This window comes from Eptesicus fuscus, chromosome 6, assembly GCF_027574615.1.
Source record: "Eptesicus fuscus isolate TK198812 chromosome 6, DD_ASM_mEF_20220401, whole genome shotgun sequence".
In the NCBI taxonomy this organism is placed as follows: Eukaryota; Metazoa; Chordata; class Mammalia; order Chiroptera; family Vespertilionidae; genus Eptesicus; species Eptesicus fuscus.
The window spans coordinates 40,278,621-40,306,190 of NC_072478.1; the positions used below are offsets into that span (position 1 = coordinate 40,278,621).

Genomic DNA, 27,570 nt, shown 5'->3' on the forward strand with positions numbered 1-27,570 from the left:
CAAAGAACTGGACATACTTGGAATATGCTGAATAAATAATCGGAATGTTGGAATCAACATTCAGAAATATAATTTATATATTAATACAAATTTTGAGAAAGATAATAAATTTTGTTACATTTGATATTATGGAATGATGTATTTGAAGCCTCGGCAGTGGGGGCAAGGCAGAGGTGGTTAGAGGTGATCAGGCAGGCAGGCAAACAGGCAGGCAGGCAAACAGGGGCGATCAGGCAGGCAGACGAGTGGTTAGGGGCAATCAGGCAGGCAGGCAGAGGGGTTAGGGGTGATCAGGCAGGCGGGCAGAGGAGTTAGGGACAACCAGGCAGGCAGGCGAGTGGTTAGGGGTAATCAGGCAAGCAGGCAGGCAGGCAGGCAGAGGGGTTAAGGGTTATCAGGCAGGCAGGCAGGCAGGCATGTGAGCAGTTAGGAGCCAGTGGTCCCGGATTATGAGAGGGATGTCCAACTGCCAGTTTAGGTCCTATCTCACAGGGATCCCTGCAGGATCGGGCCTAAACTGCAGTCGGGCATCCCTGAGGAGTCCCAGATTGCAAGAGAGTGTAGGCTGAACTGAGGGACCCCCCTGCTTCCGTGCATAAATTTCATGCACCAAGCCTCTAGTGTTAATATAATACAGTTGCAGCCCTTGCCAGTTTGGATCAGTGGATAGAGCATTGGCTCGAGGACCAAAGGGTCCCAGGTTCAATTCCAGTCAAGGGCACATACCTTGGTTGTAGGCTCCTGCAGAAGGCAACCAATCAATGTGTTTCTCTCACATCTATATTTCTCTCTGTCTTTCACTATCTCTAAAAATCAATGGAAAAATATCCTCAGGTGAGGACTAAAATAAAAGAGTAAGTAAAAATAAAAATAAACCATTGCATCTTTTTAAATGTATAGAATGGAATAAAAGTCCCAAGTGTTTTAATGCCATAATTTTCAAGTTAAAAGCAAGTCAATAATTAAATTTTTAAAGATTTAAAGTTTGGTGGTGTTCTCTTTCTCTGCATTTAGATTCTGCATTTTTCCACACAATTTTCCTTTAATATGATCATCATAATGAAGTTACCCTATCTCATATTTCTTAGCTGAAATAGTATGTAATTCCAAAGTAATGGTTATTTTCTGTTAATCACAGAAACTTAGATAAAATACAAATTTTGAGAAGTAATTACTAAAAGTAAATTAATTATTGTATTAGAAATGTATATATTAATGAGATTAATGAGGCTGTTTCTTTTTTAATTAGTCCATAGAACTGTGAATAAATATTTAGTTATTTTCAGAATGAGTTGGGGTTTCAGCATCAAATCTTAATTTGAATCCTGAGAAACCTTATTTAAATAGATAAGTGGTAGAGATGGAACAACTTTTGTTATAACAATAACAATAATACACAATTCTTCGAAAATCTTCTGAGTTGTATTTCCCAAATCACTGAACAATCTATCATCAAAAAAAATATTTTAATGTTCTCTTAATTGACAACTTGATTAGATCCACCTTCAATTTTGTTGAATTCAAATAAATCGAGACTATCTAATTAAAAAAATGTGAAACAGGTTTCAAAGTCATTCACTTTCTCTATAGGAAAGCTCTATACATTTTAAAACCCTAAAGAAATTTACAATAATAAGTTGGAGAGGCTATTTGTTTTATATAATGAGAATAAAGCATTTATGAAAGAAGAAGCAAGAAAGAAACTTATTTTTACTAATAAGGAACATGATTTAAAAACAAATTTTAGGGGGTTTGGAAGACTGGGTGAACATGGTGAAGGGATTAGGAAGTATAAATTGGTAGTTACAAAATAGTCACATGAATATAAAGTACAGCATAGGGAATATAGTCAATAATATTATAACTATGGATGGTGCCAACTGGTACTGGACATATCAGGAGACCACTTTATAAAGTATATGGATGTCTAACCACTGTGCATATACCTGAAACGAATACAAAATAATATTGAATGTAAACTGTAATTGAGGAAAAAAATAAAGGAAGTGGTGTCTGAGGCAAACAGACAGACAAAACAACAACAACAAAACTAAACCAAACAAAAAAGCCCCAAACAAGTTGGAGTCCACTGCTCCAGATCCTGGTGAAGCTCTTATGTGGATAGCTCTGTAGAGCTTTACCCCGTATGAATAGTGTCTTATAATAAACTGCCTTCGAAGAATGAGGATTCCTAGTACAGAAGTAATAAAGGAGTGTATGTTAGCTTATAAGACCAGTACTTTTATGAAGTTTTTTTTTCTCCTGTATTTTATGTGTTCAATCACAAACAATTACTTACGTAAGAGATTTTGGAATAATTTTATTTCACATTGAAAAAAGGTATTAATTTTAAGTATTATAATTTCCACTTCTTTTTATCAGTTAATTCAACTTATGAACATTATGTAGAATTCACTTTTGCTTCCTTGTGCGAGTTTTTCCATGGCTTTTGAAGAGACACTAACACAGATATAATAGGATATAATGTCTATGCCTTACTGCCATGCAACACCATCAATTAGCAGTGACCTTTTAGGTACAGGGAATGAAGGGTTTGAGAGAAGGGGGCAGGTCTATTTCATCTATTTTGAAGCATCTTGCTTTTGTGAATATTTCCAGAGTATTGCTTGATGGTAACGTAACATGCCCTGTGCCTTATCCAACTTGCTTTATACAAATTTACTAGTGTAAGTTACAATATCTTAAAGCATATTTTGCGTTATTCATTACATTCTACTGTATTCCTAAATATGCATACATACATATCTTTAAAGGGCATATAGGTAAACTATAAGGCATAAAACTAATAACAGCCATGTACTCCTCCTCTAGTTCATTCACTTATCGCTCTGCTTTCCTCGTGATATCAACTGTCCTCAACTTTGTGTTTTTATTTCTCCTTTAAAATGTCAGATACCAAAATCTCATTTCATTTTTGCTGCTTTGGAATTTTATAAAAAGTGAAGGAATACCTATTGTGGTCTCCTAGAAGTTGCTTTTTATACCTAAAACTATGCTCATAAGATTCATTCATGTTGTGACAAGAAGCTCTATTTTATTTTTGCTACTTCATAATATTTCGTAGTGTGAAAGTAAAACAATGTATTGATCTGTTCTTCTGTAAATAAATGTTTGTGTTTGCTTCTAGTCTTTATAATTCATAGAGTTACTATGAACATCTGGTACACATGTGCAACAGTTTCATTTGAGCATAAATTTGCTGGAGTTTTAGGGTCAAAATGATTATCTAGATCATAATGGAATAAAAATATCCCAACGGATGTGACTAATAGTAACTTTCCAAGCTACTACCAAGTCTTTTAGATTGAAGTTGTACCAATTTACACTCTTACTGGCAATTTACTAGAGCTCCTATTGGCCCCGCAAAGTACAGTTTTCAAGAAAAAGAGCAGACATGGAAAACTCTTGATTTGCTTTCTTTTTTTATTTTCCTCCTTCCTCCTCCCCTCCGTTTTATTCTGGTAATTGGATTATTAAAAGTGTTGGAGTTGTTCAGTTGAACTCTTCTCCTGAGACAGACAAGGTACAAGCTCCCTGATGCTGTGTTTATAAAGATATTTCCTGTACTAATTAGGATAATGATGAATTTTTCAATTAGCTTTCCTTTCCCAGTGAGTCTTGCTGTATCCTAGGCTGGATGGTTGAGATTTTCATCAATATTCTGTGCGGCAATTAATTTCATAGGTGGATCCAAGCCATTCTCTAGGGTTGCTTAGGGTGGCACACCCCAGTGTGTATGAAAGTCACCCTCTTTCCTCACCTAAAGAGTGTGCTTTAAAAATGCTGGTTTAAGGAAGTACTGAAAAGCACAATGTAAGAAATTACAAACTCTCATTATGAATGAATAAATTAAGAAAAATTGTATTTCTTCAGGTCATTCTGCGCACAATTGGTATCAGTCATGCTCAGGCTCCTTTGCTTTGGCCACACAAATTTGATAGCCAAGGAAGAAGAATGCCACTTAATGCTTATGCACTTGATTTCTATAAACATGGGTCCTTGGTAGGATTAGTCCAGGACAACAGGTATGTTTTATTTGTCTCCGTGTAAATCACTACCTCTTTCTCTGCCTCCATGTCCACTACCCTGTCCATGTCTCTCTCTCTCTTTCATCTCTATTTCTACCTCTATCTCTATATCTATGTCCATCTCCAGCTCTATGTTGATCTCTATTTCCATATCTGTATATTAAACGAATGAACTTAATGAATTTTAAGCAAAAGCCTTTTTACAATTTCAAATACAGGTTAGTTATTCTAAACATACTAGAATTTTATTCTTATAGGCTAATGGCAAGATAAAATATGTTATTCTTATTTGTGGTTTACCAGCAAAATCTTGGGACTTAGGCTGACTCACTTGACATAACGATTTACTCTACAAATATAAATATTTTCACATCTATATATATAAAAGGCTAATATGCTAAGTGTCCCTCCACCTGTCCGACCAGTCGCTGTGATGCGCACTGACCACCAGTGGGTAGACGCTCATTGCAGGAGCTACCGAGCTGCAGTGACTTGACAGTGGCGGTTCTCAGGTGACCCACCTGGAAACCAGAGAGGAGGGAGCCTGATTCCTCACGGGGCCATGCAATTCCACCTTCGGCCGTGGGTTATGTTGTTGCTGGGGCACTGTCGGCCCGAATCTGGTTTACTGCACACTTGCGTTTGCATTTCACACCCTGTACGACAGCAACTTTACAGAGTGCCCTTTTGCACTCTGAGTCCCCTTGGGGGATGTCAGAGAGCTGGTTTTCCACCTGATCCTCACAGGCCAGGCTGAGGGACCCCACCTGCCAGAGGGACCCCGCTCATTCCACAGACTCAGACGCTGGGGAGGGACCGCAGGAAGTTGGCTCCAGCGCGTGTCCGGCCCTTCTCACCCACTCCTGCCCTGCCGGCCACCTTCTAATTAATTTCCTTTCAATGTGCACGAATCTGTCACTAGTACAGATATAAAAACATATTTTTATTAAGTACCCTATTTATTGATTATTAGATATTTTGAAACTGAGTGACAATAACAAATAATAAGCTTTTCATGATGAGAGAACTATATAGAAAGTATATAATTCACACATTTGAGGACTGAATAAAGAAAGACAATTGTTTTAGCTCTTAGGCAGGGAAACTATTTTTAAAATAGTAACCAGGAATACATCCTCTTGAGTTTACCTAGGAATGGGGAAATCGGCCCAGGTAGTGAGCACACAGGTGTGGGGAGGAGCATCTGTCACACCAATCAGCATTCAGTATGCATTTTACATAAAATTTTTATTAAATTAAAGCATTTACAACTTCTGACACTCTTGAGAAATACTAATCATTTTAAAAAATATGTTTCACTGTTGTAAATAAAGCAGCTGTGATATCAGTAAATAATTTATTTAATTCTTCCCATTTGAGTATCTAGCTCTCATTCACTCTGTTGAGCTTTACTTTCCTACTTTGGATTTCTCCTGAGTGGTCAGACTCTGATTTTTGTTGGTCATCTGTGGCTGTGATACTTGTTATTGAATTTCCACAGGTTAAATTATCATTTGGGAGTCTGTGATAGAAAATATTCTGGTAAATACCTCTTGGAAGACAAAAGCAATCCATTATTATTGATGAATCTAACATTTCGGTATGGAATAAGAAGTTCCTTAATGTTTTTGTACCATTGATTTTTCCAAATATTGTTTTGTTTAGGATGAATGAAGGAGACGCTTATGAGCTGTTGAAAGATTTTTCACTCACCCTTCAATCTATCAGGTTTGTTACAGCTTTTAAATACTGATTTCAAATTTTCCGGTAATTTAGTGGTAATTTGAAAAATGTTAAGTTCGTACTTACAGGTATCATTGAACCTTTTAGGTGCTATGCATTTCAACTCCCCAAAACTTTTTGGAACTTCTCAACATCCTGTTACATTGCTACCTTAGAGTTAATTCCCAAATCTATTTGACATAAAGTAGCATCCAGACCAGTCTCAGCCCCAGGCACTGTCCACCAACAGGCAGCAATATTCTCAATATTCTAAAACCTTGATCATCTTGAATTTCTCAATTTCCATAATCAGTGTAAATCAAACACATGGTACATCAGAGGGCCCCTTATGGCTCCATCAGGTTTCTGGTTTACATCCACTTACATATTCTTGACTCTTGCTTATCCAGTGTTTTTTCCAGGCTTATGCAATTCTAATCTCTCATATTGGCTTCCTGTTTTCATCTTTAACAGAGTCGAGTGGAGACCCAAGTAATTCCAAATTTTGTGTGGATACCCCCATTCCTAGGCTCCACTAGAAGGTTCTCCTTAGGACCATCTAGTGCTGCCTAGTTAAATATTCATCTTCCTAATGCCTCCAGTCTGCATGCACTTCAGTACTTTATGAATGTTCCTTTTTCTGTCACTTTAAAAATTGTACACATATATGCCTGGCTGGTGTTGTTCAGTGATTGAGTGTCAACCTATGAACCAGGAGTTCATGGTTCAATTTCCAGGTCAGGGCACATGCCTCGGTTGTGGGTTCGATCCCCAGTTGGAGGCGTGCAAGTCGCAGCTGGTCAATGATTCCCTCTCTCATCATTGATGTTTCTATATCTCTGTTCCTCTCACTTCCTCTCTCTAAAGTCAATAAAATCATATATTTAAAAAATTGTACACATCCTTACTAATAAAAGCCTAAGTGGTTGTCACGCCATGATGCCCTCACGCCATCACAAGATGGCTGCGTGCACAGTAGGCACGTGTAGGTGCGTGGGACTGGGCTTTACACTGTGTGAGTTGCACAGAGCCTGCCTGGGAGTCCCGCCTCCATGAGGCAAGACCTACCTGGGTGTCCAGTGAGGCCTGCCTGGGGGTCCTGCCTCCTCCCAGCTCTATGCAGTGAGGACTGCCTGGGGGTCCTGGGCATTTCGCCTCCTGGCTCCACACGGCATGGAGGCAGGACCCCCAGCTCCGGCCTACCTCTTTGGGGCAATCCATCGAGGAGCCCCGGGTGGGTGGGCGGGGCCTACCTCTTAGGGGTGATCAATTGTGGAGCTCCTGCACTGTGACAAGGCACAGGCCAGGCTGGAGGACCCTCCCCCCACCCCGGGTGCACAAATTTTGTGCACCAGGCTCTAGTCTATACTAATAAAAGCCTATGTGGTTGTCACGCCCTCATGCCGTGATGCCCTCACGCTGTCACAATCCATCACCAGGAGGCTGCGTGTGCAGCGGGCGCACGTGGCGAGGCGCATGCAGGTGGGCGGGGACTTGCCGCTGCATGTGCAGCTTGGAGGCAGGTCCCAGCGGTTCCACACAGCGCAGAGGAGGCAGGACCTGGTGGCTCCACACGGTGAGGCTTGGGGGTCCGTGGCTCCAGCCTGACTCTTTGGGGAAATCCATTGAGGAGCCCCAGATGGGTGGGCAGAGCTTACCTCTTTGGGGCAATCGATCATGGGGCTCCTGTACTGTGAGAGAGCATAGGCCAGGCTGAGGGACTCCCCCCGCCCTCGAGTGCACTAAATTCGTGCACCAGGCCTCTAGTATACATATAATTTGCCATGAATCCCTTGTTCATGGGGTTTTTGCTAATCAGGTAATTTTATTTCTTTTATCTGAGATTAATCAGATATGTTTGAACTTTTTATATGCAGAATGAAACTTTTAGGATGGTGAAGCAGAGGGAACTGCTCTAGATTGAGTATTCCTTATGTGTTCATAGTTATCCACATTAGAGTCTCCAGAGCACTCCAAGAAACTTCAGAGACTTTGGAGCTCTCTCAAAAGCTGAGCCTAGGAAAATCATTCATTCATTCACTTTTATAAAAGTACTGAATTATTATTGGTTTGAGGGGTAGTCTAAACTTTTGAGATATATAGAATTATTAAATATGTTCTTGCTTTAAAACAATCTTACAATGTACTGAGAGAAAAAATGACTTTTTAGATATTACAAAGGTAATAAGTACTAGGATGATGGATAAAAGGTGACCCATTCTACCTTGAATTCAGGAAAGGATTCTCAAAGTAACATTTTGACCAAATCTTAAAGGATGGAGCAGAGGGAATAGTGCTTTCAAAGGACAGAATTGGGAAAGGGCCTTATGTGTCAGGCATAGGCTTCAAGCGCAGAATGGTGGCATGTAGAATATGGGGTTGTGATGGGAGATGCTGAGTTGCTTCAAGCAGCTTTAAAGGCAATTTGGATATACTATATATATTGGAAAGGGTCTTCATTATCATATTTTAGAGTTGGAGCTACTATTTTGAGCAATGTGTAGGCAGTGCATAAGAATGAGTGTGATACGAGTCTGCGGTGTATAGTTTATGTAAATGGTAGAAGCTCAAAGGCTATAACAGTCATGCAGGTGAGAATAAATGAAGGTCTGAATTAAGGAAAAAGAAGTAATGTTGAAGAAGAGTGGTTAGAGATATATTTATGAGACAGTGGAATCCGAAAAAAAAAAAACAAAAAAACAAAACAAAACAGACTCAGAGAAACAGAGACCAAACTGATAGTTGCCAGAGAGGAGGGGGGTGGGGGATGTGGGATGGGTGAAAGAGATGAAAGTAAGTATAGTCAATAATATTATGATAACCTTGCATTGTGACATATGATTACTAAACTTAGTGTGGTGATCACATTGTAAGGACTATAAATGTCAAATCACTATATTGTCTACCTGAAACTAATATAATATTGTATACCAACTATACTTAAGTAAAATTAAAATTAAAGAATCAAAGAACTTGTCAGTAAATGTCATGCAGTTGGAGAAGATGCCAAGGTTTCTATTTTAGTTAATGATATATAGGAAACATAAGTGTTCAGATGAGATTTGGGGACTGACAACCAAAAATAGTGTGTTATGATATCTGTGGAATATCGTTCAGGAAGAAATGTCCATTAGTTATAATTATAGGTCTGTGACTAGGAAGAAATTAAAAGTTGTAAATATAGATCTGATCATTCATTTTGGTGGACAGTGAAGACACTAGGAAAAACAAAACTGGAATTCTAGTGGAATTAAGGTAGATACGTTTATAAAAGGCTGATAAAAATCCAGATTTTGGTTGTTTTCAGTCCTTGATCAGCCCAACTGCAGTGTTCATTCTTGAATCTCCTCTCCTTTCTTGTCACCTGTGTATTGGTTTCTCATTGCTGCTGTAACGAATGACCACAACCAGTGGCTTAAGCCGACACAAATTTATTCTTACAATTCTGCAGGCCCAAAGTTCAAAATGGATCTCACTGAGTTAAATCAAGGTGTAGACAGGCTTGCAATCCTTTCTAGAGGCTTTAGGACAAGCTGTTTTATTATTTATTCCAGCTTCTAGAGGCAGCTGGCATTACCTCGAACGTGGCCCCCTTCTATGTTCAAAGCCAGCATTGGTGGGTAGAGTGTCATATTGCATCCCTTTGACATTTATTCTCTCCTGCCTCCCTCTTCTACAAATAAGGACCTTTGAGACTACATTGGGCCTATTTAGATAATCCAGGGCAATGTCCTCATCTCAAGCACAGCTGATTAGCAACTTCAAATGTATCTGCAGCCTTAATTCTCCTTTGCCATGGAAGTAAACATATTTGTAAATTTCAGGGGATTAGGATTTGGATATCTTTGGGGGGGCCATTATTCTGTTTACCACACCATGTGTTCTTTATTTTCTCATACATCCAGGTAAAGGAAGGAATATTTTGCTCTTCAGAGAGGTAGTTGCCTGTGGGTTCCATAGGCGACTTGTAGAAAAGAAGGGGAGTTTGTGTGGCTGCTATTGAAGGGAGTAAAGGTCAGGGCACTTAGAATTTGGTGGTTTTAGAATCCTCTTAGTAATAGACATGGGCCGTAGTAATAGACTGCCACTTGTCTTGTGATCTTTGTTGGTGTTTTGTGCATGGGTTTTTGAGCGAAATATGTTTCTTCTTCTTCATACTTTGCTAACATTTCATTATCTAGTGAGATTTACTTGATTTTGCCTGCCTGGGAAGAAAAGCCTTCTTATAGTACTGACTCCTCTGAAATGGGTATTTCATATATATTTATTTTCATTTGCAGTGTTTCCTTGCGTCAGCTATGTGAAGATGAAGACGACAATGTGGTCTTAGCATTTGAACAACTGAGCAAAACCTTTTCTGAAAAATTTAACAAAGTCTGAAAACAGTCTTTCCAAACCACTTAAAATCTTTTCATGGGTATTTTTCAAATCATATTTTATAATTCTCATGTGTTTTTTTTTTCAGAAATACATATATGATGAAGTAGAAAGAGCAAGTACTTTGGAGTCAGAGTTGTAATCAAACTTGCCGTGTTCTCTTATGAATACCACTGAATGAATTATATTATATTTGAGTTTAGGTTTCTTTATATACTTGAATAGTAATCCTTATGTATCAGCTAGTTTCAGACTGATTGAGGAAATGCAAGGACTTTGTAAGTGACAAAAATAATTTTTACTCTGTGAGACTTAAACAAGTATTATATTCTGAACATGTTTTTCCTCAATGTCATAGTTTGTAAAGTGTCTATTAAGGGTAAAATAAATGATTACACTATCCTAAAGTTAAAATTGACTCTCTCTAATGGACCTAAATGTGATTACATGACTTAGATTTATGGCTATTAAAATAGTATCTTCCAGTAATCTTAAACTACTAATTAAAAATTATAAATGTGAACTTGGGTATAAATCCTCTGATGTTTGGAAATTAAATGTAGCTGATCATTTGTCTTGATTTTAATTGTATATAAGTGCTTTGAAAACTACAAAGTAATAAAATGGGTTTAATTTACATACCCTTGGTCTCTCTATGTTCAATCTATGCATCTGAAAATCCATTTACACACACATATTTATTTTATATGATAGTTTATGCATACATTTGACCCTTGAATATCGGGTTTGAACTGTGTGGTCCACTCATATATGGAATTTTTTCAATAAATACATTGCATATTTTTTGGATATTTGCAATAATTTGAAAAAACTCACAAATGAATCATGTAGCCTGGAATATCAACAAAATTAAGAAAAAGTTAGATATGTCATGAATACATGAAATATATGTAAATACTAGTCTATTTTATTATTTACTACCATAAAATATGACAGAGTCAATCAAGGAAGTTATAAAAGCGACTGTGGATATGGCAAAAAAAAGGTGGTGATTGTGGTGAAGGGTTTCAAGATATGGATCTTAGAGAAATTCAAGAGCTATTAGGCAATGTGCCAGAGGAATTAGCAGAAGACCACTTGATGGAGATGAGTGCTTCTGAACCAATGCCAGAAGATGAAGAAGAAGATAGAAGAAGCCAGAAAACAAATTGACATCACACAATCAGGTAGAAGTATTTTGATTATTCAAGACAGCTTTGACTTCTTTTACAACACGGACCCTTATATGACACTGGCAATGAAACTAAGGCAAGTGGTGGAAGAAGGACTGGTACTGTATAGAAACATTTTTAGAAACATAAAAAAATCAGGCAAAATGAAGATGTGTTTCTATACAGTTATACTGAGTGTGGCTGCCTCTCCTGCCCCCCGCTCCTTCTATCTCTTCCTCCTCTCTCACCCCTGCCACCATGGAATCAAGGGAGAGAGCAAGACCACCCTCCCTTCCTCCTCCTCCTCAGCCTACCCAATGTGAAGAAAACAAGGATGAAGACTTTTATGATGATCCATTTCCACTTAATGAATAGTAAATAATCATCTTTTTTTTTACAAATGTACAGTTAATAAATGTATATGTTATATATGTGTGTGAGTGTCTTTGTATGATAATAATAACTTCATGGCAAAACTGTATGAGGTGTTCTTGCGTCATCGGCACCATTGCCTACGTAGTCAACGTGTTTAACTTTACCTGCATGGCTTGTATGGAAGTAGATAGCCTATTCTTACATAAGTATAAGGTAAGTGGTATTTAATATAAAATCAATAATGTTTACTTACTGTTTTATAACTTCCCTTTCAAAGAATTACCTTACAATGCAGTATATCTTTCTTGTAATTGGAGAAACTACATATCAACCTATCATTACAGGTAAGTGGTTAAAAAAAAAATGGTTTCCAACATTATACTATTCTGAATGACTGTAATACTATGTATTGTAAAATTTTATAATGAATCATTTATTAGTGTATAGGCTAGATGACCATGAAACAATCCTATTAATTACACTAGGTCAGTGGTCGGCAAACTCATTAGTCAACAGAGCCAAATATCAACAGTACAACGATTGAAATTTCTTTTGAGAGCCAAATTTTTTAAACTTCTTCTAATGCCACTTCTTCAAAATAGACTTGCCCAGGCCGTGGTATTTTGTGGAAGAGCCACACTCAAGGGGCCAAAGAGCCACATGTGGCTCGCAAGCCGCAGTTTGCTGACCACGGCACTAGATTGTCATAAATCAATCATATGCTGCTTGTTATCAGTGTATGACTTGATATGCCTATAAATAAATGTGAATTTCTTTTACTACATATGAGATAATATTGATGTAGGTACTGACAGGCCATTCATCTTGTAAACAATGTAAGTTTATAGTATTGATAAATACAGCATTGTAAATGTATTTTCTCTCTTGATTTGCTTAACATTTTCTTTTCTCTAGCTTACTTTATTATAAGAAGATAGTACATAATACATGTAATATACAAAAAGTGTTAATCAACTGTTAACATTGTTGGTAAGGCATCCAGTAATTAGTAGGCTATGAATAATTAAGCTTTTGGAGATCAAAAGTTATATCTGGATTTATGACTACACAGGGTTCAGCACCCCTAAATCAATTGCTGTTTAAGAGTCAACTGTAATCATTTTTCCTTTCTAGCCTCAGCTTCAGGTCATAGTTCTAGATTCTATTTTAGACCCTAAATGTGAACAAAGCATTTCATCCTCATAGCAGAAGGTCTACTCTGCCCTGTTACCCAGATGTCTTACTTAAAGATGATGTTTTGGGTGAAATTTTTTATACAAAACTTTTATTGGCTTAGGAAAATACTGGTGGTTCATTTTGTCTGGAAATGGAAGAATTCTGTTTTCTGGAACTGATCCATCATTGATGCACCATATTAGGGGTCTTTACTTTTCCTGGCTACATCCATTCTCATTATTTAAAAACTTGCACTACAACAATTTCTGAACACCAAGATTCTTAGAAACTGAAATGGTTTCTACTATTCTTTATGTCTACTACAATGATACAAAATATTAATATATTGTCATGGTTTATATTAAATACTAGTCTATTGTATTTATGAACCCAAATTCCTACTTTGGGTTCATAAGTCTCATGGAGATGTGATTTTTCTCCCCCCACCACATGTCTTTGCCAATCTGGCTCCCTAATATTTAGGAAGAGTATAAGATTACTTCTTGCAATGTGGTTTCCCCTTAAAAGAAAAAAAAAATGTACCAAAATTATTTGAGGTGGGTCTAATGGGCAGCTTCCTTTCTGATTTTTAGCAACAACCTAGAGAGTAACTTAGAAAATTTATAAATAGGCAGTTTACATAGGGACTTTGAAAGCATTTTGTGTTCCATTTGTTGTAATGCTATGAAATCTTTCTAGTAAGATTTATTGGAGAATTATTATCACCATAATTTATTTCCATTTTTTACATGAAAAAAACACACATATTGACATTGAGCCTATAAAGGGTATTCTGGAAGAGCCATTTAAAAATTATTTGATAAAGTTATAGATTTATATACAGTTTTAAGAAATAATACACTCACACATACAAATCATCTTACCTAATAATAGACAAACATGTAAATTGACCATACCTCCTCTACACCACCAGCCAATAAGGAGTGAGATGCAAATTAACCCAACAAAGATGGCCGTTAATTTGCATACACAGGCACCGAGTGACTGGGGTGGGATGCTTGCCCCTGGTCTCTCTGGGCCTCTGGGCAGTGTGGGAAGGTGGGGCCAGAGCAGAAAGAGGAGGCTCCTGGAGCAGAAAGGGGCTGGGCTGGAGTGGAAAGGTGGTGCCGGCAGCAAGGGAAAGGAAAGCCCATTCTAGCATGAATCTTCGTGTATCGGGCTTCTAGTAAAGGAATATATATAATGGGAAAAGAACAACCTCTTCAATAAATAGTGTTAGGAAAACTGGAAAGCCACATGTAAAGGAATGAAATTGGACCTCTATCTTACACTAACATAAATGAACTCAAAATGGATTAAAGACTTGAATTGAATGTAACACTTGAAATCATAAAATGCCTAGAAGAAAACAGGTGGTAAGCAGCTTAACATTGAACTTGGTAATGATTTTTTCAATTTGTCACCAAATGCAACAAAAGCAAAAACGAATATGTGAGGCTACATCAAACTTAAAAGCTTCTGCGTGAGAAAGGAAACCATCAACAAAATGAAAAGGAAACCTACAAAAGGGAGAAAATATTTGCAAATCATATATCTGAAAAGAGGTTAAGATCCAAAATATATAAAGATACAACTCAATAGCAAACAAATAGGCAAATAAATACTCTAATTTAAAAATGGGCCAAGGATCTACATAGGCATTTTTCCAAAAAAAAAAAAGCATACAGATGGCCAATGGGTACATGAAAAGATGCTCAACATCACTAATCATCAGGGAAATGCAAATCAAAACCACAATGAAATCTTACCTCAGGCCTGTTAAAATGACTATCATAAAAAAGGCAGGAGATTACAAGTGCTGGCAAGGACATGGGAATTATTGTTCATGATTGTTAGGAATGGAAATTGATGCAGCCTTTATGAAAACAGTATAGAAATTCTTCAAAAACATTAAAAATAGTAGTACCACATGATCCTACTTCTGGGTAATTATCTGAAGGCAACAAAACACTAATTTGAAAAGTTATATGCACTTCCATGTTCACTGAAGCATTATTTACAGTTATCAAGACATGGATGAATGGATAAAAAAAAAAATATCCATATAATGGAATATTATTTGGCCATAAAAAAGAATTAAATGTTGCTATTTGTGACAACATTGAAGAAACTCGAAGGCATTATGGTAAGTAAAATAAGAGAAGGACAAGACCATATGATCTTACTTATACAGGGAATCTAAAAAAACAACAACCAAACCAAAAACTGAATTTATAGATGCAGAAAACTGATTGGTTGTTGCCAGAGGCAGAAGGTGGGAGGTGAATGTAACAGGTGAAGGGGTTCAAAAGGTAAAACTTTAAGTCTGGTCAGTGTGAATCAGTGGTTGAGCATTCACCTATGAACCAGAAGGTCACAGTTCAATTCCTGATCAGGGTACATGCCTGGGTTGCAGGCTCTATCCTCAGTAGGGGGTGTGTAGGAGACAGCCAATCAATGTTTCCCTCTCATTGATGTTTCTATCTCTCCCTTCCTCTCTGAAATCAATAAATATACATTTTTTTAAAAGTAAAACTTATAGTTATAAAATAAAGGGCATGAGATATAATATACAGCATTGTGACAATAGTTGGAATACTGTATTGTCATATACTGTATGACAATAGCTGGTAATAGTTGGTAAGACCATAACAATTAAAAGTTTTCAACAGAGGAAAAATTGTAACTGTGTGGATATGAATGTTAACTAGACTTGTGATCATTTCACAATATATGCAAATATTAAACCATTATATTATATGCCTAATCCTAATATTTCAATTATATCCCAAATGAAAAAGTAATTACAAAATAATACAGAGATTCCATATAGCTTTTACCCCATGTCCCAAATGGTAACATCTTGCATAATTATTGCTTGTCTCATTTTTGTTCTCATATGTTTGTTTCTAGTCTGCAGATGCAGAATGAAGAGTCTTAAAAGGACTCGCACCCTTCAGGCGGCATTCACTTTTCAAGATTTTTTAAGGAAAAGAAATGGAAGAGATGTGGGAAGCCACCCATTGCCTTCACTAGCAGAAAGGGGTGGACAAGGAGTCCGGAAAGCTGGTCAACCTTGAGGCTCTGGCAAGGGTCAATGCCATACATCCACTGTCTGGTTGAGACAAAGGTAGCTGAAGCAACTTCTACCTCTTAGTCTTATGTAAATCTTTGCTGATAGGCTATCACCCAGCTATTACTGGAATTGCCTGCCTAAGGGCTATGGGTGTACCCCAAAACCTGAATAAAAGGGATCAAAAGGCCAGAGCAAAATAGAGTCCTTCCTTGTGCTTCTGCCTGGCCCCCAATTTCCAAATTAGTATTTCTTGTCTTGTCTCTTTCATTTGCATGCAGCCTCCTCCAGAGCCCGAACCCAAACCTTGAACCTGAATCCTGAACCACAGGGGATGTGGGACACTCGCAACATGCATTCATTTGTGTGTATATACTTCTATGAAGTTTGATTGCATGTGTAGGTTTGTATATCCACTCTCATAGTCGAGGTACAGAATAGTTCCATAACCATCAATAACCCTCTTATTGTACTTTTATAAACCTCCCTCACTCTCTCCTGCCTACCCTTTTCCCCTACTTATCTGATTCCACATCCCTTCACCCCAGGCTGTCTCTAAGCTCTAGCAACCACTAGCTGTTCCCATTTCTGTCTTTCATTTCAAGATCTATATAACTAGAATCATATAGTATGTAGCCTTTTAATATTGGCTTTTTTTTTTTTTTCACTCAGCATAATTCCCTTGAAAGCCATCCAAGTTGTTGCGTTATCAATAGTATGTTCCCTGAGTGGCTTTCTATGGTATGGACATACCACAATTTGTTTAATCATTCAACCCATTGTGGTAAGTGAGATACGTATATATAATACAGTACTCTTTGAGAACCCAGAGGAGGTAGACTTATATCTGCTTAGAATTATTGAAGAAGACATCACATAGTCAGTTGGAATTTTTAAAATATATTTTTATTGATTCTAGAGAGAGAGGAAGAAAGAGGTAGAAACTCAATGATGAGGGAGACATCTATAATACTATCAACAATAAAAAATACATAAATATATTTTTTATTTTTTATTTTTTATTTATTTTTTTTTTTAAATATTTTTATTGAGGTATTATATGTGTACATATCTTACTATTACCCCCCACCCCACACCCACACATGCCCTCCCCCCCCAGAGTTTTGCGTCCATTGTTTATGCTTATATGCATGCATACAAGTCCTTCGTTTGATTTCATAACTCCCCCACCTTTCCCAAACTTTCCCCCTGTACTTTGAAAGTCTGTTTGATGCTTTACTGTCTCTGTATCTATCTTTTTGTTCACCACTTTATAATGTTCTTTACTATCCCTAAATGAGTGAGATCATGTGGTATTTTTCTTTCATTGACTGGCTTATTTCACTTAGCATAATGTTCTCCAATTCCATCCAGGTTGCTGCAAATGATGAGAATTCCTTCTTTTTTATGGCAGCATAGTATTCCATTGTGTAGATGTACCACAGTTTTCCGATCCAGTCATCTGCTGATGGGCACCTAGGCTGTTTCCAAATCTTAGCTATTGTAAATTGTGCTGCTATGAACATAGTGGTGCATATATCCTTTCTGATTGGTGTTTCTAGTTTCTTCGGATATATTCCCAGGAGTGGGATTACTGGGTCAAATGGGAGTTCCATTTTCAGTTTTTTGAGGAAACTCCATACTGTTCTCCACAGTGGCTGCACCAGTCTGCATTCCCACCAGCAGTGCACGAGGGTTCCTTTTTCTCCGCATCCTCGCCAACACTTGTTGTTTGTTGATTTGTTGATGATAGCCATTCTGACAGGTGTGAGATGGTACCTCATTGTTGTTTTGATTTGCATCTCTCGGATAATAAGTGACTTTGAACATGTTTTCATGTGTCTCTTGGCCTTCCTTCTGTCTTCTTTTGAAAATATTCTGTTTAGGTCTGTTGCCCATTTTTTTATTGGATCATTTATCTTCCTCTTATTAAGTTGCATAAGCTGCCTGTAGATGTTGGAGATTAAACCTTTATCAGTGATAGCATTTGCAAATATGTTTTCCCATGCGGTGGGCTTTCTTGTTGTTTTGTTGATGGTTTCTTTTGCTGTAAAAAAGCTTTTTATTTTGATGTAGTCCCATTTGTTAATTTTCTCTTTAGCTTCCATTGCCCTAGGGGCAGTGTCAGTGAAGAAGTTCTTTTGGCATATGTCTGAGATTTTGTTGCCTGTGGAGTCCTCTAGTATTTTTATGGTTTCCCGTCTTATGTTTAAGTCCTGTATCCATTTTGAGTTTATTTTTGTGTATGGTGTAAGTTGGTGATCTAGTTTCATTTTTTTGCATGTATCTGTCCAGTTTACCCAACACCATTTATTGAAGAGACTGTCTTGACTCCATTGTATGTTCATGCCTCCTTTGTCAAATATTAATTGAGCATAGTGGTTTGGGTCGATATCTGGGTTCTCTATTCTGTTCCATTGATCAATATGTCTGTTCTTGTGCCAGTACCAGGCTGTTTTGAGAACAGTGGCTTTGTAATACAGCTTGAAATCTGGTATTGAGATCCCACCTACTTTATTCTTCTTTCTGAGGATTGCTGAGGCTAGTCGGGGTCTTTTTTTATTCCAGATGAATTTTTGGAGAGTTCTTTCTAGGTCTGTAAAATATGCTGTTGGTATTTTGATGGGGAGTGCATTGAATCTGTAGATTGCTTTGGGTAGTATGGACATTTTAATGATGTTGATTCTACCAATCCAGGAACATGGTATGTTCTTCCATCTGTTTACGTCTTCCTCTATCTCTTTTTTCAGTGTCCTGTAGTTTTCTGCGTATAGGTCTTTTACCTCCTTAGTTAAGTTTATTCCTAGGTATCTTAATTTTTTTGGTGCGATGGTAAATGGGATTGCTTTTTTAGTCTCTCTTTCTGTAAGTTCATTATTGGTGTATAGAAAAGCCATAGATTTCCTGGCGTTAATTTTATATCCCGCTACATTGCCGAATTCATTTATTAAGTCTATTAGTTTTTTGATGGAATCTTTTGGGTTTTTTATGTACAATATCATGTCATCTGCAAATAAGGACAGCTTCACTTCTTCTTTTCCAATTTGGATGCCTCTTATTTCTTCTTCTTGCCTAATTGCGATAGCTAATACTTCCAGTACTATGTCAAACAGGAGTGGTGAGAGTGGGCATCCCTGTCTTGTTCCTGTTCTTAGGGGAAATGGTTTTAGTTTTTGCCCATTGAGTATGATGTTTGCTGTGGGTTTATCATAAATAGCTTTTATTATGTTGAGGTACGAGCCTTCTATTCCCACCTTGTTGAGAGTTTTTATCAAGAAAGGGTGTTGGATTTTGTCAAATGCTTTTTCTGCATCTATTGATATGACTATGTGATTTTTATCTCTCAATTTGTTTATGTGATGTATCACGTTTATTGATTTGCGGATATTGTACCATCCTTGCATTCCTGGAATAAATCCTACTTGGTCATGGTGTATGATCTTTCTGATGTATTGCTGGAGCCGATTTGCTAGAATTTTGTTGAGGATTTTGGCATCAATGTTCATGAGGGATATTGGCCTGTAATTCTCTTTCATTGAGTTGTCTTTATCTGGTTTTGGTATTAGGGTGATGCTGGCTTCATAGAAGGAGCCTGGAAGTGTTCCTTCCTCTTGAATTTTTTGGAATAGTCTGAGGAGGATAGGTTTTAGTTCTTCCTTGAAAGTTTGATAAAACTCTCCTGTGAAGCCATCTGGCCCCGGGCTTTTGTTTGCCGGAAGCTTTTTGATGACTGCTTCAATTTCTTCCATAGTTACTGGCATGTTGAGCTGTTTAGAATCTTCCTGATTAAGTTTTGGAAGGTTGTATTTTTCTAGGAATATGTCGATTTCCTCTAGGTTGTCCAGTTTGTTGGAATAGAGTTGTTCGTAGTATTTTGTAACAATCCTTTGTATCTCCTCGGGATCTGTTGTTATTTCACCTCTTTCATTTCTGATTTTGTTTATTTGGGTCCTCTCTCTTTGCTTCTTGGTGAGCCTGGCTAGAGGTCCATCAATCTTGTTTATCCTTTCAAAGAACCAGCTCTTGGTTTTGTTGATCTTTTGTATTGTTTCTTTGGTCTCTATGTCGTTTATCTCCGCTCTGATCTTTATTATTTCTTTCCTTCTGCTTACACTAGGCTTATCTTGTTGCTCTCTCTCTAACTCTTTGAGTTGTTGGGTTAGGTAATTTATTACCATTGTTTCTTGTTTTTTGAAGTAGGCTTGTAGAGCTATGAACTTCCCTCTCAGGACTGCTTTCATTGTGTCCCATAGATTTTGGATTGTTGTGTTTTCATTGTCGTTTGTTGCCATGATGTTTTTTATTTCTTCCTTGATATCTTTGGTAACCCAGTCATGGTTTAATAACATGCTGTTTAGTCTCCAAGTATTTGATTTCTTTGGGTTGTTTTTATTGTAGTTGATTTCCAGTTTTATGCCACTGTGATCTGAGAAGATACTTGATATGATTTCTATCTTCTTGAATTTGGAGAGACTTTGCCTATGTCCTAACATATGGTCTATCTTTGAAAATGACCCATGTGCACTTGAGAAGAATGTATATTCTGTGGCTTTGGGGTGAAATGTTCTGAAGATGTCGATTAATTCCATCTGTTCTAGTGAGTCATTTAGGTTTGATGTTTCTTTGCTGATTTTTTGTTTAGAGGATTTGTCCAATGGTGATAGTGGGGTATTGAAGTCTCCTACTATGATTGTATTACTGTCAATCTCTCCTTTGATATCTTCCAGGAGTTTTTTAATGTATCTTGGTGCTCCTGTATTGGGTGCATATATGTTTACCAGAGTTATTTCTTCTTGTTGGATTTCTCCCTTTAGTATTATGAAGTGGCCTTCATTATCTCTTGTTATGTCCTTCACTTTGAGATCTAATTTGTCAGATATAAGTATTGCAACCCCAGCTTTTTTTTCATTTCCATTTGCCTGGAAAACCTTTTTCCATCCCTTTACTCTCAGTCTGTATGCATCCTTTTTTTTGAGGTGGGTTTCCTGTAGACAGCAGATATCTGGGTTTTGTTTTCTTATCCAGTCTGTTACCCTGTGTCTTTTGATTGGGGCATTCAAGCCATTTACATTTAAAGTTATTATTGATAGGTACTTATTTGACGCCATTTTTATTCTATACCCCTGTGTACCTTCTTTGCTTCCTATTTCTTTCTTTCTTTTTTTTTTTTTTTTTTTTACAGCAGACCCTTTAGCATTTCTTTCATTGCTGGTTTGGTGGTGATAAACTCCCTTAGTCCTTTTTTGTCTGTGAAGCTCCTGATTTCACCTTCAATTTTGATTGATAGCCTTGCTGGGTACAGTATTCTTGGATTTAGACCCTTCCTTTGCATGACTTGGTATATTTCATTCCATTCCCTTCTGGCCTGATGAGTTTCTGTTGAGAAATCAGTTGCTAGTCTGATGGGGGTTCCTTTGTATGTAACTGTCTGTCTCTCTCTGGCCGCTTGTAAGATTCTTACTTTGTCGTTGGTGTTTGCCAACTTAACTATAATGTGCCTTGGCGTCGGTCTTTTGGGGTTCATTTTGCTTGGAACTCTGTGAGCTTCTTGGATTTGTGTGGGTTTTTTCTTCCCTATATCAGGGAAGTTTTCTGTTATTATTTCTTCAAACAGGTTTTCTATTCCTTGCTCAGTTTCCTTTCCTTCTGGCACCCCTATTATCCTGATGTTGTTTTGTTTTGTATTGTCCCGAAGTTCCCTTACGCTCTCCTCAATCTTTCTAATTTTTGTTTCTAGAAGCTGTTGTAATTGGGTATTTTTTTCCATCTTGTCTTCTAGCTCACTTATGCGGTCCTCTGCTTCATCTAGTCTACTCTTGATGCTTTCTATTGAGTTCTTTACAGCAGCGATGTCATTTTTCATTTCTTCTTGGTTCTTCTTCATTTCTTCTTGGTTCTTACTCATATTGTCGAATTTGTCTTCCATCCTTTTCAGCCACCCTATGACCATTTCTCTGAATTCTTTCTCTGATAGGTTGTTTGCCTCTAAATCGTTTACTTCCTTTTCTGGTGATGCCTGTTTCTCTTTCCTGTGGGGGCTGTTTCTTTGTCTCCCCATGGTCTCTCTTCTCCGGATGTCTGGTTATATAGATTTCTCTCTCTGGCGTTGATTTAAAGGTATAAAATACAACACAACCAGGCACAACAGACAAGGCACTGAACAGAATTGTATTCACGATATTAATAACCTCCAATAAAGGTAACCACCAGAGAAAGACAAATTAGGGAATAGGAGTGGAAGAGGGAGAGTAAAAAGAAAGAACAACAACGAAAAAAAAAACAAAACAAAACAAAAAAAACAACGAGTGTGAATCTGAACTTGGGAAAAGAGCAGAAAGAAAGAAAAGAAAAAGAAGTAACAGAAAAGAAAAATAAAAGAAAAAAAAAAAAAGTAAGAGAGACAAGAATGATACTAAGAGAGAAAAGGGGAACAAACTATATATATGGGGAGTAAACTCCACTAGAACAACCACTATTCCCAGCAAATTCCAGCAACACGAGCCTGGAGATTAATACAAACTGCAACAGCAGATAATATCAAGTGAGGCAAGGGAAAACAAAAGTAAAAAACAAACAAAAACAAAGCAAACAAAAGAACCAACCAAACCAACAAAAAGAATAATCAAAACTATCTCATAAAAAAGCATAAAAATTCAATCTAATCAACATTCAAGCAAACAACAACAAAAGGCCAGAGAGAAAAATAATTTTTTTAAGGTAGCGTAGAGAGAGGTTTGTATGGATTTGGAGCAGGGGGTTGGGAATTAGATATATAAGTAGGGTGAAGTTTTAGCAGGGAGTAAACTGAAAAAGTAGGGAAAATCTAAAGCCAGAAAGGGTTAAGATAAACTGGGGACCAAAATGGGAAAGGTTAGGAGGAGAGTAATGGCATAATGTTAGCTTTGAGATAGGGTAAAGCGATTGTAAGGGAAAGATGCAAATCGAATGTAGGACACTAATCCAAAAAAAAAAGAAAGAGAAAATCAAATGACATTAAAAAAAAAAAAAAAAAAGTAAAATAATAGTAATAATAGTGTTGATTGAAAATAAAAATGTAATAATTAAAAAGGTGAAAATCGAGTGAGGAAAAAGAAAAAAAAATTCGTTTCTTAAGTAAAAGATGCAAAAAATGAAAATAAAAAAATATGAGAATAAAAAATTTTAAAAATTGAAAAAAGAATTGAAAATTAAAAAATAGGAAGACTAAAATGTGCAGTAGCGGCTGTCATTCACTTCCTCTATTATTCTGTTTGGTACGCCTTTTTCCCAGTCTGGGCGGTATTTCAGTTCAGCTTCATTCCAGGGCTCCTCAGTGTTGGAAGCCAGTCCTGCTTTTTAAGCCAGCCGTGTCTTAATTTCTCGTATTTATTTTTAATTACACCAGAGACAATTAGCGTTTCAGCCCCTGGGTGGCAGTGTTTCTGAATTGACTTCCGGGCCTCTCTAGCTCTTTTTTCTTTTTTTTTTTTTCCCCTCTATGGCACTCACTACCGGTTTGTGGAGGTATGCGCCTCAGAGCTGCCTCTCTGATGGTCACACGCAGCTCTGGTCCCCAGGTTCCGAAAAAACACCTTCCCCCCGCAGTCTTTCAGGGTTTCCACCTGGGTTTACCTCTGTATTGGGCTTAGCAATCAGAGTCGGAAAGAGCCCAGGTGTGCGGACCGTGGGTCTGTGCCCCAGACTAAGGAGCCTGCACTCCTTTGAAAATTCTTAGTCTGACTCTCCTCGTCAGATTAAAATGAGTTGCTTTCAAGAGGTCACTTCTGTTAGCAGCTCAGAAGACCCCCCTCCTCATTCACGGATCACGGCAGTTCCAACTGCCGCCGATTTTTCTAGGCACAGACCTCCCGGCTCCTGCCGGTCCTGTGGCTGCCGCGCTTCCCTCACCCAGCGCTTCCCTCACCCACCGCGGGGATTAGAAACCGCCCCTCATTTCAGGCGAAATCTGACCTTTCCGTGGTGCAGTGAAGAGTTTCTTTGAATCCGAATGTTTGCGCTGATAGGGGACCGGTGGTCTGGTGCTCCCCGCAGCTCAGTGTTTGCAGTTGTCGCGGAAAGTCAGGTTTCCCCTAAAATCCTCCTTTCCTTGCAAGATGGCGAGGCGCCCGGCGAGCCCGCAGCTCCAGGAGGGGACCCAGCCCCTGTGGGTGCTGCGCGGTCAGAGGAACACTGCCCAGCACTCCCCCGCCTTCTCCTGGAGTTTAGCTGTCCCTTGGCTTGCCCACATACACTCCCTCTGCGAGCCTCTGCTGCTCCGACTCTCCGCCCCAGGAACAGACTCCAAACCCGACTCTATTCCGTCGCCATTTTCTTATCAGTCCATAAATATATTTTTTAAATGATAAGAGAGAATCATCGATTGGCTGCCTCCTACATGCCTCCCACTGGGGATCGAGTCCCCAACCTGGGCATGCACTCTGACCAGGGATGAAACTGTGACCTGTTGGTTCATAGATCCATGCTCAACCACTGAGCCACTCTGGCTAGGCCAGACTTTTTTGAAAAATTATTGTTAAATACTTCATGGAGATCCATTGGAGGCAGTGAAGCATGTGGATAAAATGTCCAGACCACTCTTCTGGAATGAAACTCTAGCAGTTATGTGGTGACTGGAAGGAAGGCTCTTAAAATGGTCAAAGTCAGAGGTGATAAAGCAAGAGCCTTAACAAAGCAGTGGTGCTAGGCATAGAAAGGAGGGATGAATACTAATGGTCTTTAGGAGATACAATGGACAAGATCAATAGCAGATTAAGTATGGGTCTGGTAGGAGAAGAGGTAGTTCTCTCATTTGAATGGAAGAATGGACTTGGATGCCATTAAATTACATAAGATATATCAGGGCAAACATTTGAGGAGTAGAAATAATGATTGTAGTTTGGGGTATTTTTACATTTGTTAATGCCTCATTAACATTGCTGGTAGGTAGCTTGAAAGATGAAATATGAGTTAAGGAGAGATATTCAAATTAAAGATAAAAATTAGAAACACAACAATCATCAGTGAATATTTAATATTTGGAGCTACAGAGGCATGTTATACACTCAAAACCATTACATTATCTCAGTGATAAAACCCAAACTCTGTGGATGCTATTTAAGACTATAATCTGGCATCAATCTGTCTTTCAAGCCATATTGCTTACTTTTTGTCAACATGATATATATATATATATATATATATATATATATATATATATATATATAATTTATTAAAATATATTTTTATTGATTTCAGAGAGGAAGGAAAAGGGGAGAGAGAGAAATAGAAACATTAATGATGAGAGAGAATCATTGACTGGCTGCCTCCTGCACGCCCCCCATTGAGGAAAGAGCCTGCAACCCTGGCATGTGCGCTTGAACAGAATTGAACCCAGAGCCCTTCAGTCCACAGGCTGACGCTCTATCCACTGAGTCAAACCAGCTAGGGCTGCATGTTATATTTTTAATAATCGGTCCAAACTAAACCAGTCCACAGAGTGCCCTCCAAAGTACAATTTGCATTCTCTTTTTATGTGGCTCTGAATTTCCTTACAGTTGCTCTATATAATCTTAGCCGTGCTTTAAAATCCACCTCAAATATCACCGCCTCTGTGCAGCTTTCCTCCGAGATGAGCTCACAGAGAGGGAAAACATAAAAGCACCTCTTCCAATATTCTCCAACTTTGAGTCTTTAGCAATGAACTCAAAACTTAATGTCATGAGATGCATTCAAACCTATAGTAAGAGTCAAAATGTTTCCTGTAGAAGGAACCAGCAAAGCCCCCAAGCTGTGCTGTTGTCTAAATGCTTGAAACCTAACTAAAAAGAGGGTCAGCACGTTAGAGATAACGGGCAGACAACCTATGAAAAGAGGTCCTCAGAAAGGATGGTGGTTGGGCTTGGAGCCTTTGCTTCTATGGAGGAAGGCGTGATTCTCTGTGGGCTCCTCCTACTGTCTCAGAATCAAACCCCCTTATTCTGATTGTTTTCTCATGATAGAAGCTAGCATTCAGTCAGCTTTGACCACATATTTTTTACATTATAATGGAACACTTCTATTTACTGAGTGTCTATTAAGTGTTAGATGTTTTATAATATGATTTTATAATAAAATAATGACAGTGATCATAAGAAATCTCATTTATAGTGTCACAGGCACTGTTAATTATTTTTTTATTTTTTTTAATTCTCAAAACAACCTCTCTAAGTAGTTATCATTATTCTCGTTGAAAAATGAAAAAACTGAGGCTCAAAACGGCTCGCAGGACATAGTTGTAAACCCAGGTCTGTCTGGCTCCAAATCTCTTCTTTTGATTACAAAACGCTGTCTCAGTCTCATATACAGGCTATTATTTAATGTAATCCCCAAAAGAGAATGGCATTATTTCCATTTTTTAAGTATTATTATTATTATTATTATTATTATTATTGCTGAAGAAGCTGATTGGAGACATTTAAGGTCTTTACAGAGTTAGGAAATGGTTAAGAAAAGGTGTAAACTATTTTGTGGGGGCTTTAAAATCTGTGATTAACTTATTTATATCTTGCTGGGTAAAGTTAGCTATTATTTTATTTAGGATTTGTTTAGAATTCCCCCCCCCCACCACCCACCCCCAAATATTTTGTTTAGGATTATTACATCTAACCTTCACATTTTCTCTAGCCTTCAGAATGTTTTATGCCTGGAACATGAGAACTATGGAGAAAATAGGCATATGACAGTGGAGTAGTATTTCTGGGTCGGTCCCATTACAGCCACGAGGGAGATTCATTGTGCTGTTTCTCCACAGAGCACTGCTGCTGAACAAAAGCTCTCTGCAGCTGGGCTTTATTTACTTTCCACTGGACATTCCATTTCAGTAAGCAGATCACTTTTTTTAAAATTTTTTGTCCCAAGACATACCCCCATTCTTGCTCTAATTTTGGTAGAATTTTAAAAGCAAATAAAAGAAGGTGGAGGAGTAGGCAACTGTGAGTTTAAAGGAATGGTTGGACCAAGTCCCTGGAGCAGTGAATAGCCACGCATGTGCCAGACTTCAGTGAGGGAAGGAGGTAGGCGTATTAGACCTTTGCCTTCCACGTTTATTTTTCTAAAGGGTGTGGCCAAATCACTTGGGATCATGCTGAATCATCCCCCTTAGCCTCTCCAGGAAACGAAAGCTAATGCCTTGGCTGATGCAGAGAAGTTGCTGCCCTGGGTTCAGTTAGAGAAATAGTATAGCTCTGACTGATCACCGCTGGCTCACTCCCCCTGTCTTGGGACTGCTGCTGGCTGCTGGACTGTGAAAAGGAAACTACAGGTCACAGGTAAAGGGGGATTCTGTGCCTTGTGTGTAGATGAATTGGTGAGGGGGAAAATGAGTGCTTATGTTGAAGGACCAGATAAGAAACAACTGACTGCTAAGAGCTGACTTATACGTGAAGGTTAGTTAGCCTTGGGGTAGAGAAGTAATGGTGGAATAGTCCCAAGACAAGATAATTTCTTTCTTTTTTTAAAAAATATATTTTATTGATTTTTTTTTCACAGAGAGGAAAGGAGAGGTATAGAGAGCTAGAAACATCAATGAGAGAGAGACATCGACCTGCTGCCTCCTGCACACCCCCCAACCCGGGGATGTGCCCGCAACCAATGTACATGCCCTTGACCG

General features: G+C 38.1%; 2 protein-coding genes across 2 annotated transcripts in view; both read left to right on the forward strand.

The window, feature by feature from the left end:
• The window catches only part of LOC103290898 (probable ATP-dependent RNA helicase DDX60), a 102,316-nt gene extending 91,554 nt beyond the window's left edge, over window positions 1–10,762 (forward strand). Inside the window, exons 35-37 of the mRNA XM_054716732.1 lie at window positions 3,895–4,046; window positions 5,715–5,777; window positions 10,052–10,762. Of these exons, the coding sequence (XP_054572707.1) occupies window positions 3,895–4,046; window positions 5,715–5,777; window positions 10,052–10,151 (315 nt within the window). The 3' untranslated portion in view covers window positions 10,152–10,762. The remainder of the gene's footprint in view (window positions 1–3,894; window positions 4,047–5,714; window positions 5,778–10,051) is intronic.
• A 16,443-nt stretch (window positions 10,763–27,205) lies between these two features.
• Window positions 27,206–27,570, forward strand: part of LOC103290882 (probable ATP-dependent RNA helicase DDX60) — an 85,747-nt gene continuing 85,382 nt past the window's right edge. The window contains exon 1 of the mRNA XM_054716949.1: window positions 27,206–27,229. The gene's annotated coding sequence lies outside the window, so the exon portion shown is untranslated. The remainder of the gene's footprint in view (window positions 27,230–27,570) is intronic.